The sequence below is a fragment of the Arvicanthis niloticus genome, chromosome 2 (assembly GCF_011762505.2).
Source record: "Arvicanthis niloticus isolate mArvNil1 chromosome 2, mArvNil1.pat.X, whole genome shotgun sequence".
In the NCBI taxonomy this organism is placed as follows: Eukaryota; Metazoa; Chordata; class Mammalia; order Rodentia; family Muridae; genus Arvicanthis; species Arvicanthis niloticus.
Window position 1 is genome coordinate 30221122 of NC_047659.1, and position 18388 is coordinate 30239509.

At 32.9% G+C, this 18388-nt stretch overlaps 1 protein-coding gene across 9 annotated transcripts in view; it reads right to left on the reverse strand.

Moving 5' to 3' along the window:
- The window catches only part of Prpf40a (pre-mRNA processing factor 40A), a 52224-nt gene that overhangs the window by 15118 nt on the left and 18718 nt on the right, over window positions 1–18388 (reverse strand). For 5 of the 9 annotated variants that reach the window (XM_034495985.2, XM_034495983.2, XM_034495980.2 and 2 more), the window contains exons 6-15: window positions 9244–9354; window positions 8008–8128; window positions 7718–7771; window positions 6301–6325; window positions 5057–5407; window positions 2618–2726; window positions 2110–2174; window positions 1589–1753; window positions 1072–1180; window positions 311–461 (exon numbers count right to left, since the gene is read on the reverse strand). In XM_034495985.2, coding sequence (XP_034351876.1) covers window positions 311–461; window positions 1072–1180; window positions 1589–1753; window positions 2110–2174; window positions 2618–2726; window positions 5057–5407; window positions 6301–6325; window positions 7718–7771; window positions 8008–8128; window positions 9244–9354 — 1261 coding nt within the window. The remainder of the gene's footprint in view (window positions 1–310; window positions 462–1071; window positions 1181–1588; window positions 1754–2109; window positions 2175–2617; window positions 2727–5056; window positions 5408–6300; window positions 6326–7717; window positions 7772–8007; window positions 8129–9243; window positions 9355–18388) is intronic. The other 4 variants (XM_034495987.2, XM_034495986.2, XM_034495981.2 and 1 more) reach the window with 1 other exon arrangement.

Here is an 18388-nt window from a genome sequence, read left to right on the forward strand (position 1 = left end):
GTTTTTAAGTGCAGCTGCCTTGCTGTGTTTAGAAAACACAAATGATCTACAAATGGTTGACTTATTACATATTTCAAGAATTATCTGTAAAAGATAACTTAGACCTGTCCTAAAGTATTTTTTCCCCTAAATCTAAATTTAAAATTCAATTAGAAGAAACCCATTTGAAAATAAAGCTTTCCCTATCTCTGAGATGGGCAAATCATTGTGTAAAATTGAGTTAGTGACTGAATACAAAGTCAGAGTAATTCTGATTTCATACAAAAATTGAAATAACTCTTTGTGACTGGAGGGCACTATTTGTTCTTACTCTGTAACTCTTCATCCTCTGCGAATGTTGGATTATCCATCAGATACTGCTGGGCTTCAGACCAAGTGGTAGAATATGTAACATTAGCCATATTGTCAAGTATGTTTTTTAAGGCTTCCCAATTTCTCTTTCGTAACTGCTTTGCTTGTTCCTATAACAAACGTTTGAATACTTTTAACATTCAAAGTATATCCATTGCAATTACTTAAGATTCCTTTATATTCTGATAAGTTTCCAATGTTATACCTTTAGTATTAACACCTTTGATTTTGTTAGTGTTGTTTGTGATAGAATCCTTACAGTTAGTTTTTCTGTCTTTGAAGTCAGAATCCAAAAACTATCTGTTTTTTTGTGCCTTTATTCCATAAACTAAGGGCCTTACCAGTATGCAGAACAGATACATTTTATGAGGGCTACAAGTGTAGCATGTAAATAACAAAGTCTTCAATGTCATTCAACTATGTTTAAAGTTTAGATAATATCTGAACTATCATTCATGTTTCCTTTAAGAATGGATGCAAAACAATTTAACAGTGATAAATATTTGGATAAATCACTATCAACTATGATTTAAACAATAATTACTATCTTTGAAAAGAGGGAAAGAAGATTGCGTTAACTCATTTTATCTTGAACATAGCTTCCAATGAATAAACATAATGTATAGCATACACTATACAAAATAAGTAAAGAAATTGTGTTATAATTTTACTGAAAGTAAATTCTTCAGAATATTGAAATACTGATAATTTTAAATGTACCTTTTCTTTCTTTGAAAGGAAGAACAAAACATCTTCATAGATTTCAAGACGATCACGCTCTGATATTGCATTCCAAACTTCCATCTCCCCAAACATTTGCTCAGCTTTTCTAGTGATTATGAAATCAAATGTTACTTCCTTAATGCATCAGTACAATTTTAGATCATTTTTTCAAAGGTAGTCAATGAACACTTTCTCCACTGTAAGTTTAAAAATCATTACTCAGGAAAATTCCATGACAGTCAATAAAATATCAACAGAAAAGCAAAAGCCTGTATTTTCTCTCACATTAAGGCACCTTCTGCAGACTTTAAAACAGACAACACCTAATGTTTATTCCCTAATTAATACCTTAAGTGGACCTATATGCAAAATTACTGGCTTTTTTGGGGTCCCTCATAGAACTGCCACATCCTCACTTATTCAGCTGTGTTCACTACCATCTATTTTGGACAAGTTGGCAATATATAGGACAAAAACAACAGGAGACTCACTTTCGCATCATTAGAAACCTTACTTGTATCTGGTTGTGGAAGTCATTTTTTCATGATTTTCAAGAAAACGCTGAAAAGATTCCTTAGCTTCTTTATATTTTGATCTTGCTTCTTCTTTTTCCTCTTTTTCTGTCTGTACTTTATAGGCATTAAAGGCCTGCTTTTTCTCACTCAGCTTTGCTAAAGCACTAAATAATAATAAAAAAAATCATACAACAATAAGCATAAAGGCTGGAGAAGCAATGTTAATGCTTTGGAAAAGTTTCATGCACATATTAAGAACATTTGTGTAATTTATTGAAGATGTAAAACAATTCTAAAAAGCAATTTCTAGTGTTAAAATGATTCTAATTTCATGTGTAGCACGGTGCTCAGATTGTAGGATAAGTCTTTTGGGTTTTTGGCTGTAGCACAAATAAAATACCTCTATTTATGCCAACTACAAAGCTATGAATAACAACCCTTCATGTAGTTATACTGTTTTATACAATTTTACATACCCTAATATTAATGTAAAAAGTAAATTTATAAATCATTGTATTACCTGTACCGAGGATCATTTATGATCATTTTCATAGCTTGCTCCCATGAAGCATTGGAGGGTACCCGCTGAAAATTATTTAAAGGAAAAATTAGTATTTCATACAAGAGCACAGAGAGTAGTAGTATCATGGGAAGGCAAGTATATGCTCACTGCAAATATCAAGCACTTCCTTTTGCAGATTTTTTAAAGACTAAAGCCATTTTTAATAAAGCAATTTTGTGAAGAAAAGAAAATCCACACTGAAATTGAAACAGTATTTTTCTGTATTAGTCCACCAAACAAAAGAATATTGATTTAAGATTTTTGAAAAAATCTTATACATCAAGGCAAAAATATGCTTGTGAAATACGTTGTTAAGTTTCACAAAAGCGTTCTTTAATTAAAACACAACAAATTTAGTTTGCTTTCAGTTACAACAGTTCAAGAGATTAGTATTTTAAATAAAGGCACCAAAGTGAACATTTATTAGGAAATTATTACATGTTACTTAAAAAAAAATCTATAATACCTTTTCTTTCAATAATTCTTTAAATGCTTGTTTTGCCTCCTCCTTTGTATTCCAAGTATATGTTTTTTTTGCTGGTTGGCTCTCTTCCTCTTCTTTTTTAGGAGTAAAACTAGAGAGACAGAAATTTAAACATGCTATTCATAATTTCAGTAACTATTTTCTGCTGAGAAAATCTCTTTATCATTTAGTTGTTTGAAGCTGACCTAAAACTTGACAAATTTCAGAAGAAAGTTTCTTACATGAACCCTAAAAATACAACTGTCTGAGGCCAAGGACATGAAGTTACAGAATTTCTGTAACATCAGTTACTGGACCCTATGTAAAGGCAGGAACATAACATGCAACTACAGTAAGCTGATTTGCATCACTAATTTACACCTTAACAAATGGCCATATTTATTCATGTTTCACATCTAATCCCTGGTAATTCTGTATGTGTATATAAAAACTACAAAGAATGTAGAGAGCAATAAAAGTCATCAACTCGTAAAATCCAGCTCAGTTAATTTTGAAAACGTAGAATTGACAGAATATAACAATGCTAGTTCACTCTAGTTCTTATGTTGTTTTTGGCTGATAATATACTATGGCACAAGTGCCAAGTAACTCTGTAACCCAGAACTCCAAACAAATATTATTTGGAATACTGTAAAAAAATACTGCTGAATAGTGATTTGAAAAAGAATTCAGTTTTTTCAATTCCTTGTTTGGGATCCCACACTAAATTTAAAAACTTTAGCATAAAAATGATAAACCTGACATTGCAATAGCTACCAACATAAGAATGTAATATATGCAAATGTATCATTCTTTACCTGTCCTTACATACAAGATAATTACAATTATTAAGAAATTAGGACTCATGAACTAATATTGAAATGCTGCCAAGAAAGAATACTTGTTAAAATTATAAAAAATAAATTACTCTTGGCCTTCCACATTCATATAAATGAATGCAGCAGCAAGATTAAAAACATATATATATAATTGTGAATAATACAGGAATTTCTTGTTATTCTTGAATTAGACCATGTAAACTACACTGTATTATGTACTAAAAGTAATAAAAATATATATGAAGATATGCACAAATTACATGTAATTATCATACCAAGTTGCATAAAGTATTTTGAGCATATCAGTATTTTAGTATTCAAAAAGTTCAAGCGTAACATGTAGGAGAATGATAACTCAAAAGCTTATATCATAAGATGTCATCACTTGACATGATGAGGACAATTATGTATGCAGAAAATATATGATACAGGGGCTGGAAGGCAGAGCTCAGGAGTTAAGAGGACTGGCTGCTCTTCCAGAGGTTCTGAGTTCAATTCCCAGGAACCACATGGTAGTTCACAACCATCTGTAATGGGATCTAATGCCCTCTTCTGGTATGTTTGAAGACAGCTACTTATATACATAAATTAAAAAAAACAAAAACAGAAAATGCATGATATATATACATGTATGGATAGGTACACACCCCAAAAAATGCTTAAATATATATACTTAAATGTCTGTATAGCCAAGGTCAGAAGAGCAAAAGAAAATGTGACCTTTATTCTTGATTGTCTCCAAAAATACCATCTTATTTCTTTTTAAATATCTCAATAATAAGATACTATATAGTTATTTGTAAGATTAATATGAGAGAAGAGAAGAAACATTTATAGTAAGGAGTGGAGAGATGGAGGTGGTTGACTAATAGTAACTGGATAATAGTGTTTGGTTAGATTAGTTTTCCATTTATACCTTGCATCATATGGTAGAAAAATTCAATCGTAAGTTTTGTAATTATAAGTGACTTTCTTATTTGTGATTCCTATATAAAGTGCCTTCTGTCATCTGAGGCATTTTTGGGAAAAGCTGTTCATATTTTTCAATTTATTTACAATAAGCTGAACATAAAACACCACCAATAACCCCCCAAAATGAAAATAAGTTTAATTCTACTCTATTTGACAGAGCTTCTTATCTTCCAAAAGATAAGATTATTTATTTCTACGTTTAACAGCAATCTACAGTACTTCTTGGTAGTGCTGTACTGAGCACATAAAATAAGGAAAAACAAACAACCCCTTACCAAAAATAAACAAACCAGGGCATGATACCAAGCCTTTATTTAAAATACTCGAAGTTTATAAACTGCTGATTTTTTCCTTTTTGCCTTGATTTTGATTTCACATGGTACATTAATAGATATAGAATGTATTCTTTAAATTTGTGCCTCACCCTATACTAGGTGCTAATCAAGGTAAGATTAAACTTGAACAGATTACGGGTGGCACGACACCACTGAAATTCACCTTTCTGAAATGGATCAACATTAGAAAAAAATATTGTTTTTACTTAAACATTTAATAGTCATTGACTAAATTAACAAGTTCTTATATTTTAAGTCAGGAATTGATTTGCAGAAGTCTGAGTTACTAAACTTACTCGGTTACAGTTTCTTGTTTGGATGGTTCCTCTCCAGTGTTACTGGATATATCACCACTTAGATCTTGAATAGCTGTGGTATTAGCAAGCTGTGCTTGCTCCTCAGTTGATACAGTTACTGTATTTTCATTATCTACAGCAGTAGCAACAATGGAAGTAACTTCAGGTTCAGGAGCAACTGGAACACTTCCCACAGTATTAGTAGGTGTGGTGGAAGTATTGGCATTAGCTGCTGCAGCAGCTGCAACAACAGCAGCTGCTGCTTCTGCAGCAGCCATGGTGCTCATAGTGGTAGGAATTTCTGTTGTAGGAACTGGGGCTGTTGATGTTGTAGTACATTCTTCTTGCTTGCTATACATTAAAAGAGAAAGGGGAGGGAATAAAAGGAATAGAAAAGGGGAGGGGAGAGAGAAAGAGAGAGAGAGAGAGAACGAACTGGTCATTTCAATACTATAACAGTAATGCTAAATAAAGTCAATTATAAAGTCATAACACTAATGGAACAAAGGGCTCAAGAAATCATTGAAAGTAAACTAGAAAGCCACTCCAAAAGACCACAGAATAAGACTACATTGTTTTAGAGAATATCTAGCCATACTGCCTAAGCTGGGCTCAGATTTATGAGGCTCAGGTAGTACTGTATCCTTCCCACTGTGCACTGTTACGACTTTCAATTTCTACCATTATTTTGCTTTCAGCAAACCTGCACACTAACATGAAATAGGCATTGATATAAATGCTTGTATTTCCTAATGTATAATTACTTCAATAAAACCTTAATCTGTTACTTTGAATAATATATTTGATATATATAAAAACTCGTGAGACCTATAAAATCTATATTCAACAACTAAAGGGAAACTCTGTAGGCTGGGGGTATATAGCTCCATAGTTGATTGCCAACATATGCAAACCTGCAGGTCTATTCCTCATGATGACAAAAAAAGGAATTTAGTTTTATAAAAAAGATAGAGTTAGTTCACTCATTCACAAAATGAGAAACTCCTTAATTCACAAACAATGCATTCCATATTAAAGTACTTGTCTAGCAAAATATACACTTGAGTAAATATATTTCCTTTCTAATGCCCTACCCCCACCCCATAAAACCTTCCAAAGACATCAAACTATTATCCTAATCCTATTATATAGCATTCATATTCTTTTAAAAGTGGACAAATAAAACATGAATGCTATAGAAATGGCCAAATCTGTAAACCATACTGAGTTTTAAAATTGCTTACCTGCTTTCTTCAGCTTTGATCATGGCTATTAAAGAAAACAGAAAAGTTGTCAACTAGTTTTTAAATATAACCACTGAAAACAAACTCTAAAAGGAAATGAAAGTACCATAATTTCATCCAATTTATCATCTAACAATTTAAAACTTGCTTTAAAGAGCAAGTGTTTAGTTTCAAAGCCTCAACTCAACAATGAAACTTTTAACAACAGCGATTGTGATTGTTGAGCAATCTTTTCCAATGCTGATGATTCCAAAGGCTACTGGCCATGTAAATCACACTTTGAAAATATTCATAATTTAGGTATTATGCAATACATTGTCTCTAGGGATAAGACTATTTTTTTTTAATGACCAAAATAATAAGAATTTTTAAGACATTAAATTTAAATTGCTACTGAATTCATGAGCTTTCTGGCCCATTTTTTATGCTAGCACTGACAAGCAGATAAGCAGCTATACAAACCAACCCTGTAGTCATATCAGAAATGAGCTTGATGCTCTGCAGATGAGCAACTTGGAAGTCTATTGGCAAATTATTATAAGCTCATGCTCAGACAATTTAGATAGAACTTTAAAGATTTGAACATTTACATTCTAGGCTCTGGTAAATTTTAAATTTGTTGATAAGACACATATCTTTAATTTTGTATCACTAGAGAATGAGGTGCTCCAAGTAAGCAATGACATAGCCTAGGTTTATAAATGTATTTTAAAACTTATCACTTCTTAAAGGAAAATTATTTCTGAAAATCTATTTTAAGATGAAAAAAAATCCACATAAGAGGTAATCATACTTAATAGGATCTAAAGTAACTTCCCTATAATCTTTTACCTAGCTGATCTAGATCAATTTAATAAGGATTATATTTTAAGGTAAGTAAAGTAACTTAATTCTTAATCACATCACAGAGTGTTATTTTATGCCCTGAGTTATTGTTACATAACAGTCTTTCCTAAACTTTTAATGGTACTGAGTAACTAAGCTTTCCTTCTATAAATATATAATTTATATATTCATTTAACTTAACTTTCAGAAAAAACATGGATACTATTTTTCATAATACTAAAACAAAATCAGTATTAAGCGAAATCTGATAATATATGAATAAAATAAGTGACTCAAGATCAACTACTACCTACTATCATGACTAAGCTTAATCACATTTCCTATGTATGCACCAACATTCTGAGGGATACTGGAAGTTTGTACGTGACCTTGTTCAACATTCATGCTTATTTAAAATATCAAATCACAATTTAAAAAACTTTTAAGCTCATTTATAATATAACTCTTATACAGAAGTAATTGTTTGAATTAATATCTTTCACTGCAGATTTATCCATTCATGGTTAGTGAAAATTAGTGACATACTCTAAATGTTAAATATAACAGAAAATGAATTATCAAAGCAGCTCACCATGCAGGTTTGATTTTGTAATAAGACCTCCAGCAACAATGGTATTCTGGTATCCTAGTTTCAATGGAATCAAATCAAATAAAAGTCTATTTAAAATCTATAGAACTGAGATCTAGAGCAACAAAAAAATAAGAGCCCACAAAAATGTTACATCATTTAAAATGTGCACACAATTTAACTTTTTAAACAATAATAAGCCTTAGTTTGAATAATCCTATTCGGGGAGGAGTGTTTCCAGGTGACTGGTACATATACAACAACTTCCCAGCAGAACTCTTTTCCCATCCTACCTTCAAGATCTTCAAGTTCCTTAGGTTTGGCCCAGCGGGACTCTTTTGTTTGAGAATTATAGTAATAAGGCTTTCCAGAATCAGATTTGTACTCTTTCCATGGGCATTTAGACAGCAGTTGCTAAAGAAGGGGAAAAACTGTCAGCAAATAGTAACATACTACTCAGCACCGCTGAGCATCCGCACTTGTTTTCTCTAGACATTGGACACTTACGTAACTCTACATACATTCATAGGAACATGGAAGTTGTCGACTATTGAATATAACATTTAACTATTGAAGAGAAAATAATTTGTCAAAGATCATATGCTTAGAAAATACAAGGATGCTTCCTCAAAGTTAGGCATCTACCTGAATTTCAACTGTGTGTACTTCTCTTACATTCACCATAGGTAAAAACCACCAGCCATAATAACTGAATACAATGTTCATATATTAATACAAATAAGACAAATAGAAAGTTTGGAGAAAAATGAAATCTGACTCATCCATCCTAATGTTTTAGTCTCATAGTCAATTAAGTTGTTATAACCCTGAGAGTATGTATATATGAATGAGAAATAAATGTTATCTATCAACCTTCCTGCTAAAACACTATGTATACATATTAGACTACAGGGTAATACAATGTGTGGAAAACACATTTACTGTGTTAAGTTGTTAAGGGAAATAAAAATGAAATACCACTGGCTAGGTAAAACATTCTTCCGTGAAAAAGACCATCTCTTTCTGAGCATGACTATTAAAACATATAATATTGCTTAATTTACTGCTTCAATCTTAATTTTATCATATTTATCTATTTTGAATATTAAAGTGTATAACACAAAATAATACCCTTTCAGAGGCACCTTGACAAAGAAAAAATATTCTACTCTAAGGCAAGAAAGTATTTTATAGGTTATTTAATTTCATTATATCAAACTCCATGGTTAACTGGAACTGCTAACCTGTCTTTTAAAATCATATAGGTCATTCTGTATTAAAGAAAATTGCTTTACTCTTCAATTTATTCTTGAAGATACCTTTGAACAGAGGACAATAATAAACAAAGTATATCCATATAGAAAAACAAATTGTATCATTCTTGCTTATTATTCTAACTATACCCTCCCCACCCAATGTCTTAACTAATTAGAGACATAGAAGAACTGCTCTTTGGAGCTTAATATAAAATTCTAAGAAATATACCCAAGCAATTTAACAGTTCTGATTCCTAGTTTTCAAACATTTACCTCAGCAGGTGTTTTAAGATCATCTGGCTTTTCCCAGGTAGACTGTTTCGTTTCAGTATTATAATAATAAGTCCTTCCATCAGGTGATTTATGTTCTGTCCACATTGATTTCTAAAGGAAAAAACAATTATTGACATGCAAATTATTCAGCACTGAATATCTGTGATGTAGCAAGCATACAAAACACCAAATTTAAGTATAAAATGACTATTTTGATAGTTCAAATAACACAGAATAATTTGTCAACAGAAGTAGAAAAGGAATTGGAAAAGAGAACATTTAAAAATAATTCAAAGGTAGAAGAGATCAATTAAGGTATTATGAATGTCATGACCATTCTCAGAAGAACAGCAACATTTTACCATTTGTATAATATAATCCTCCAGCCATATGAATCTTCTCCAGTGGATAAAATATACAAACATAATATAGACATAATATAGGGGTATAAATCATGCATTTATCTATTCTAATTTGAAAGAACCCCACACAACAACAACAACAAAAAAAACCCCACAAATACTTGGACAAAGTTCTAAATAGATCCCCTATAAGAACAGTTAGCAAAACTGGAAGATTAAAGATGTTTTATTGCAAAAACCACAAGCACGATAACATAGGAGAGGAGAAAAACTGACCCCAAATATTTCAAGCCCAAAAAGTGAGATTTTCATGTGAAAGTAAATGTAAATCTACTCCTAATCACGAATCTAATAACAGAATAACTTAACAAGTCTACTAAAACTTGAAAAAGAAGCCTCGGCCATTATACTTTAAAGTTGTTTCACTTGCAGGTTAGTCTTTTCTTGTACTCAGCTTTTCATATGATAACAAATTTAACCACAGTTGATGAAGGCTACAAAGATAATCTACATCCTACTTTTAAAAAGATTACTACACATAACAATAAGTAGAAATGCTTGCTTATTCAACACTAAGATTTTATTTTACACTTATTGACAAATTTATTAGAACTGATTTTTGTCACTTTGTACTTGCATAAAAAGGAAAACAAAGTAATTGTAATATTCCTGAAATTTCCTAACAGTAAGGCCACTTTTTTTCCAGAAAACTAGAATATTTCTATTTATACCTTTTTGCCAAATGTAACTTTCCAAAGGAATATAATTCCTATGAATAAATGAGGCTGCATGTACCATGTTTTTAATGGTAATATTGTACTTGAGAACATAAATAAAATAATTTTGGTTAGTAATTCAATTAAATGTATTGTATCACAGTCCATATTACTTATTAGTATACAGTCACTAAAGAAAAAAGGGATTAAAGTTCAGTTGAAACAAATACCATGGATGCAAAGCTACAAAAACAAAATGCAATGACATGTATCTAACATAGCATTTTACAGAACACAGACCTAAACAAACAAGAGACATTAGGTACAGATATAAAGAAATACTCATACTTGTGTATTATATACCTTCATAAGCTCCACTTATACGAGAAGCAGTGACAATACGCCAGTCATGTATGTTTGTGCAATTGTTTGCAACACAGATGTAATGTGATTTTGGTAGTAAATGCAGATGTAAATATATACAAAGATAAAGATGAATTTTGCCGGGTAGTGGTGGCACACACTTTTAATCCCAGCACTTGGGAGGCAGAGGCAGGCAGATTTCTGAGTTCGAGGCCAGCCTGATGTACAGAGTGAGTTCGAGGCCAGCCAGGGCTACACAGAGAAACCCTGTCTCAAAACAAACAAACAAACAAACAAACAAACAAACAAGATGAATTTAAATATGACTAGTTGTATGTAAAAACCAGATATGTGAAGTTCAGGGTGGTAGATAGCATGGGTTACTCTGGGCAGAAAAGTACACATGTGAGAAGACACTTTAGTGAAAAACTATTGGAGGACTGGATGATGACTCTAAATGTATTAACACTTAACTAAGATATATGCTAGAACTATGTATGCATTAGTATTGCTCAGTTACAGTATCATCCACTCAAGTATCAATAACACTGGTGATAAAATGAACAATGTTAAGTGAGGAGTGTGCCTCATTACCTACAATGTTACCATGGAGAGCAAGAACCCACAAACTACCCATTTTTTGGTCTTCAAAGACACAAGTTTATATTTTGCTGCTAAGTCCAGAGGATTGATCAGTGTTAAAATGTTTCTTCCATTCAGAGGCAAATAGGGGTCATCACCAAGAATGCATCTCTGTAGCTAAGTGGGATCCTGGCAGCCCACCAGCTACAATGTCATGAAATGGCAAATTTTAAGAGCACATGAAGCCTTGCCACTGATAACATTACCCTTGACAAACCTAGCCCTTGGCCCACATACCAATTGAAATAAAGGACACTTTATCCCAGAAGTCCTATCCTCCCCTCAGAACTGGAGGAGTCCAATATTAGTGGGCAGGAAGAACTATCTCTGATTCTTTGTGGTTTTGTTCTTATTTTTTGGGGGGAGGGGAGCAACATACTTTTTAGTAATGAGAATGACAAAATGCACAAGATCTGTATAGGTTTAAACCAGATGAAATCTCAGCATGAGAAAAAGACTTGAACACCCCCCAACCAAGAATCTATTTTGCAATTGTTATCTGCTAGGAAAGGGAAAAAAAATCTGTTTCCTTAAATGGTATATCCTGAGTATAACAACCACCCTTCAGGGAAGAGGGTTTTATTGGGGGAGGGGGCTGTAAATTTTTCTTATTCTTATTGGATTTTTTTTTTTGGTTGTTTCATAAAGAAGATAAATTTCCAGGTTAGTAGTAGCACATGCCCTTAATTCCAGCACTTGGGAGGCAGAGGCAGAGTTTGAGGCCAGTCTCATCAAGAGAGCTAGTTCCACGACAACCAAGAAATACAAAAGTATAATGCAATACGACACTCCTTACATTTTTTCAATACTTAAATCCAATAATTGAAGTGCTAAACAAAGATTCAATACCAATTTTTAATATGTTCAATGTACCTCATAGTGCCTTACACCTATCATCCTAGTACATGGGAGAGGAAAAGGGATCATATCAGATCTACATTGTGAGGTCTAGGCTTTTGGAGGCATACTTACTCACAAAGTAAGATTCATCAATGACTTTAAAGAGAATTAAAAGAAACAGGAAAAAAAAAATTACCTGATAACTCATGAGAATGTTAACAAAAAGATTCTTTGAAAAACAAAACAAAACATGTAGCCATGTTCACAAAGACCAAAAGTGGACCTAGGATCAGGTAGAACTGGAGTTACAGATGGCTGAGAGCTACCACATGAGTGCTAAGAATCAAAGCTTAGTCTTCGAGAAGAGCAGACAGTTCTCTTAAATGCTGAACCATTTCTCTACTTCCTATTTTTTCTGAGCTCGTCAAGTACTTCAGAATTTTGTTATGTATTGCATCACATCTTTAATTTTAGAAATATAACCACTTGCATTATATTAATTCTGCCAATTCAGGAATCTTTCCATTATATGTAGTTTGTTGTCACTTTTCAAAAATCTTTAAATTTTTACTGTATCCTAATTTTTTTTTTAAGAGTTATTGTTAATGGGATAGCGCCTCCCACCATTTATTTGAGAATACATTTCTGGTATACATGAAGGCTGTAGTTTTAGACCAACCTATTATAAGCAATGAGACTAAAGTTATTATCGGACAAATTCACTGCTGAATTCTGTCAAACTATTACTGGGGCCTGTAATTACACTTTATTAGGTCTGACATTTTTCTATGGGGTCTTTCAAGGGTAGAATTCATCCTTTCTTATTTTTATCCCTTTTGTCTTTTTTTAGTCTAATTGACATAGCTAAGGCTTGGAGCACTGTATCAAATAAGACAGGGGAGAGTGAACATCTTTGTCTTGTTCCTGATTTTGGAGAAAATGCTCTCAGTTTGTCTCCGTTTAATATAACATTGTCTATTGGTGGGTTGAAACTTGGCCAAATGCCTCTTTTGTATAAAATTTTTACATTTATTAACTTACAAATGTTAAACCAACCTTGCCTTTCAGGGATGAAGCTTCCTTATTTGTAAGGTATGCTCTTACTGTGTTCCTAAATTTTTTTTGCAAGTATTGAGCATTTCTGAATTCCCTGCTCAAAGAAATTGGTCTGTAGCTTTCTTTTCTGTTGTTGCTGTCATCTTTACCTGGTTTTGATAACAAAATAATACTGGCTTCATAGAATGAATTTCTATATAGTGTTTCTTCACTTTATACAATTAAGATACAACAAATGAGCTTTTCCTTGACAGTATGGTAAAATTCAGCAGTGAATCAATCAGTCTGGTCCTAGACTTCTCTTCGAGGGGAGTCTTAATTTCAGCTTCAATTATATTGCTTGTAATGACTTGGTTTAAGTTAATTGTATCTTCAAACTTTAATTTTAGTAGGTGATACAGATCTTGAGGTTACTCTATTTCTTTTTTAAGGGTTATCCAGGTTTTCAGAGTATTGATTTCCGCAGCAATCTATAATAGTGCTTTCTTTTAAATTTGTATCATCTCATTTCCTTCCCTCCCCCACCCCCGGGTCCCCTCTGGTTGACTGAATCAGAGTCCTGGAGCTCTTCCTCATGTAGACCATGGTGGTCTCATACTCAGATCTGCCTCTGCCTCTGCCTCCTAAATGCTAAGATTAAAGGTATAGGCCACCACATTAGGCTGCCTGCCCCTTTGTCAATCTTAGTAACTTAGTAACTTTTTTAAACAGTAGCTTTGCTTGCTCAATTTTGTGAATTGTGCTTTAATTTGTATTTCATTAATTTTTTCCTATTTTATTTTTTGCAATGTGTCTGATCAGCTGCTTGTTGTAGCTAGCAAAGATATAAAAAAATTAACATTAACAGATAGAAAACTACCATGTAAATGGAAAATATAAACATGATACAAGGCACAGCTAGCCTTGTATCAGACAAAATAAACTTCAAGCCAAAGCTAGTTAGAAGTGATTAAAAGGGCATGTATTAGTCAGGGTCCTCTGAGGAACAGGACTTAGGCTGTGGTCCAGCTATTCCAACAATTGCTATCTATCAATGGAAAGCCCAAGAATCCAGTAGTTGTTTAGTCAAGGAGGCTGGATGTCTGAGCTGGTCCTCAATATATGCCAGCTTTAAGTGAAAGGGTGAGCTTGTCAGTAAGAGCTATGAGGGCAAGTAGGCAAAGAGCAAAAAGTTCCTTCTTGTATGTCCCTTACATAGGCTACCTCCAGATGGTATGACCCAGATTAAGATGGATCTTCCTACGTTAAGATCTGGATAGTGGTTCTTAGTGTGGCTCTTTCCAATTCAAATGATTTAATTAAGGAAAAATAAATCCTTTACAAGTGTACCTAGCTACTTATGTTTTAGTTTATTTCAGATACAGTGGACAATGAAGAATTGCTATCATGGGGCAATACATATTAATACAAGGAGTAATTGGTCAAAATATAACAACTGTAAACATTTATGCACCAAATACTGTGAAGGAACAAACAAACACCAAAGATATAATATTTAGATTGGTCTTTAAAACTAAGACTAGATAATGAAACCTCAGAGCTAAAATATATTATGAGTAAACTGGGCTTAATAAATTGAATATTTCAATTAACAGACAGAGAAATAATCAGTTTTCTCAACAGCATATGTAATCTCCAAAACTGATTATGTCATAGAACACAGACCATCTCAACATACCACATACTAGATAATTCCTTATGTTCTTTCAGTCCATAATGGAATAAAACTAAAAATCAGCAATAAGAGAAACTATAGAAACAAACAAACAAACAAACAAACAAAAATACTTGGAGACTAAACTATCCATTTTCAAACAAATATTGAGTCATACAGGACACTTGAGGAAATTATAAAATTCATAGAGAAATAATAATGAATATACATTCATGCAGAACCTCTGAGACAGAGCCAAGGCAGTCCTGGGAAGTTTATAACAATACGTGATCATATTAACAAAAAAGATATCAAAAGAAACAATCTAATGATAAGCTTCAAAGATCTCAAATACATGCTTAACACAAGTAATTAGTGTCAAACACTAACATGGACTTCTCACATTTTTCCTAATGAATTATTACTTGCTGGCTGTTTATTTTAATACTATGGAAATGTTAGACAAAAGACAAATTCAAACAATTTTAATTGAGTTTACAATTTTGGTAAAGCAGCAGAGAAACCTCAAACCATCAAGGATGCATTAGGTCCAGGAACTGCTAACAAAGAAACATATAATAGTGGGATTTGAGAAGTTTGCAAAAAGAAAGCCTTGAAGACGAGGAGCTAGGGGGCTGGCCATCCAAAGCTGATAATGCTCAGATGAGAACAATAATAAGCTGATCATTTTAAAACTAAACAGGAAGCAGTCAAAAAATTCAGCATGGACCATACAGCATTTGGTATTTAAAGAAAACTGGTAAGGTGAAAGAAAATGCTGGATAAGTAGGTGGCGTGCTTCGTGAACTAATAAGAATTAAACAACCCCCTCTGAACCTTCATTTCCTCTTATTCTATACAAGCCATTTTCTGAGAGAATTCTGATGTAGTATATAACAAATGGCTATGAATCCTACTGCATCTGATAAGTATGTTCAGCAAATTTACTAATTTGCTGCACTAAAAAAACTTAAATGACTGCAGCCAGCAGTGATCAACAGAAAGTGTTCATTTCTTCCCCAAAATGCTTAACCACACATGATATAAACACTTCAAAAACTTAATGAATTGAGTTAAGTAGTTTAGTAATAATATCTAATTGCTTTACAACCATGTCTTCAGTCTGCAGTTTTTTGTTTGTTTGTTTGTTTTTTGCAGGGAATACACTTCTATAACCAGTGAAATGAAAAAAAAAGTGCATTCTAAGAATTTGCTAAATTCAGAAAGACTTTCCCCCAATGGGAATAAACAAACTTCATTTTGATCTAAAATTCATGGTCTGAAACTGCAATATTTTTTTTGGTACTAATGCTGTGTAATGAAATATTAACAAGTTCACACATGATGATCAAATTGGTTTCATCCAAGAGATTTAAGTATAGTTCAACATACAAATCAGTAAAAAGTAACACAGCATAAAAACAGGATCTAAGAGGGAAATTACGAAAAAAAAAAAACACCAACAAAACTCAGTACGTTTTAGAATTGGGGCTGCAGCTCAGTTGAAAAGGACATGGATTCAATCCCCAGTTCCATGTAACCTGGTATGGTGATGTTCCCTTATAATACTAGCAACTGAGAGGTAGAGTCAGGATGTTCACAAATTCAAGAGCAATCTAAGCTACAAAGAGTTCCAGACTCTTTCTCTATTTAAAAAATGCAAAAACAAAACAAACAAACAAAAAACAAAGGAAGAGAAGAAGAAAGGACCATACCTCAACATTAAACTACAGTGTATATATGGCAAACATGAAGCCAGTGTTATATAAAAGGGAGAAAATCTCAAGGTATCTCTTCTAAAGTCTGAAGGGAAAAGGTATCAATTCTTTCTACCTTTATTCAATGAAATGCTTGGATTCTAAGCACTAAAGTAAGATAAAGAGATACAAAAAAGAAACATCAAATTATCTACTTGCAAATGACTCTTATCTATATCTCAGAGACCCCAAAGACTCCCCAGAAAACCCTCAGACATAACATTTTCCATAAAGTAGTAGAGTATAAAATCAACAGGCAAAATTAGTAGCTTCTATATATACTAATAATTATATAGTAATTTTTGTATATACAAATATTGAACATACTTGAGAAATAAAGAAAATAATACTATACACAATAGCCTCAAAACATAATAAAATATCTAGGAATATATAGAATTACGGAGGTGAAATACCTCCACAATAAAAACTTCATTAACACTGAAAAAAAAAAAACAAAAAACAAAAACAAAGACAAAGACACTAGCGGACAGAAAGACCTTCTGTATTCCTCGTTCAGCAGAATGAGTATTAGGAAATGATTCTATTATCAAAAGCAATGAACATCTTGAATGTAACCCACACCAAAATCTGAAAAACAATCTTCAATGAATTCTAAAAATTCATATGAATATCCAAAGCACTCTTCAAAAACAAAAGTCCCAGGACTCAGGAATCAGAGGCAAGCAATCTCTCTGAGTGTGAGGCCAGCCTGGTCTATATAGTGGGTTCCAGGATGTCCAGGGGATATATAGAAAGACCTTTGCTCAAAAGAACAAAGGAACAATCAAAAAAGGAGTATGCCAACGCCTAACTTTAATTTCACTAAATAACCACAATATAAATTAACAAAAACACAGCAAGATAGAAAGAAAAAACCAGACATATGTCTTTATTAGTTATCTTTTTTTGTTGCTGTGAAAAGACCCTTGACAGAACATCTTAAAAAGAGGATTTATGTTGGCTCAAATTTTAAAGTTCATCATAAGCAGAGAAGGTATAGTGGGTGAAGTAATAAACAGAAAGCACCCTCTACTTTTCTCCCTTTGATTCCATCTGAACCTTCAGTCTATAAATTAGTGTCCTACAAATTCAGTTAAACTCTGAAATTTTCTCACAGACACACCCAGAAATTCACCTCACGTCACAAATTTTCCTATGAGTCTCCATAAAGCTAAGCTGACAATGAAAATCACAACTGAGGCAAGAGGTTACAGAAAAAAAAAAATCCAACAAAATCCCTTGTCTTGCTATGGTTCTATTGCTGTGACCAGACACCATGACCAAGATAAAGGAAACATTTAACTGGGTTGGCTGACAGTTGAGTGGTTTACTCTATTATTATAGGAAGTATGGTGGCATACAGGCAGACATGGTGCTGGAGAGGCAGCTGACAATTCTACATCTGGATCAGCAAGCAGCAGGAAGAGACAATACGCTATTAGGCTAGACTTGAGCCTTCTGAAACCTCAAAGCCCAACTGCCAGTGACACACTTCTTTCAACAAGGCCACACCTCCAAGAATGCCATTCCCAATGAGTCTATGGAAGCTATTTTCATTTAGATTACAACAAACCTCAGAAATATGAAGCCATTTGATTTAAACTAGGTATAAAATAAATACAATGGAAATATGACAGCTTCAATAAATTATGCCTGGAAAACTAGATGAATATCCACTTAGAATGAAACTGGGTGCTAACTTCATAAAAATCAATTCTATGTAAATCTATGAACTTAAAGCAAGACCTGAAA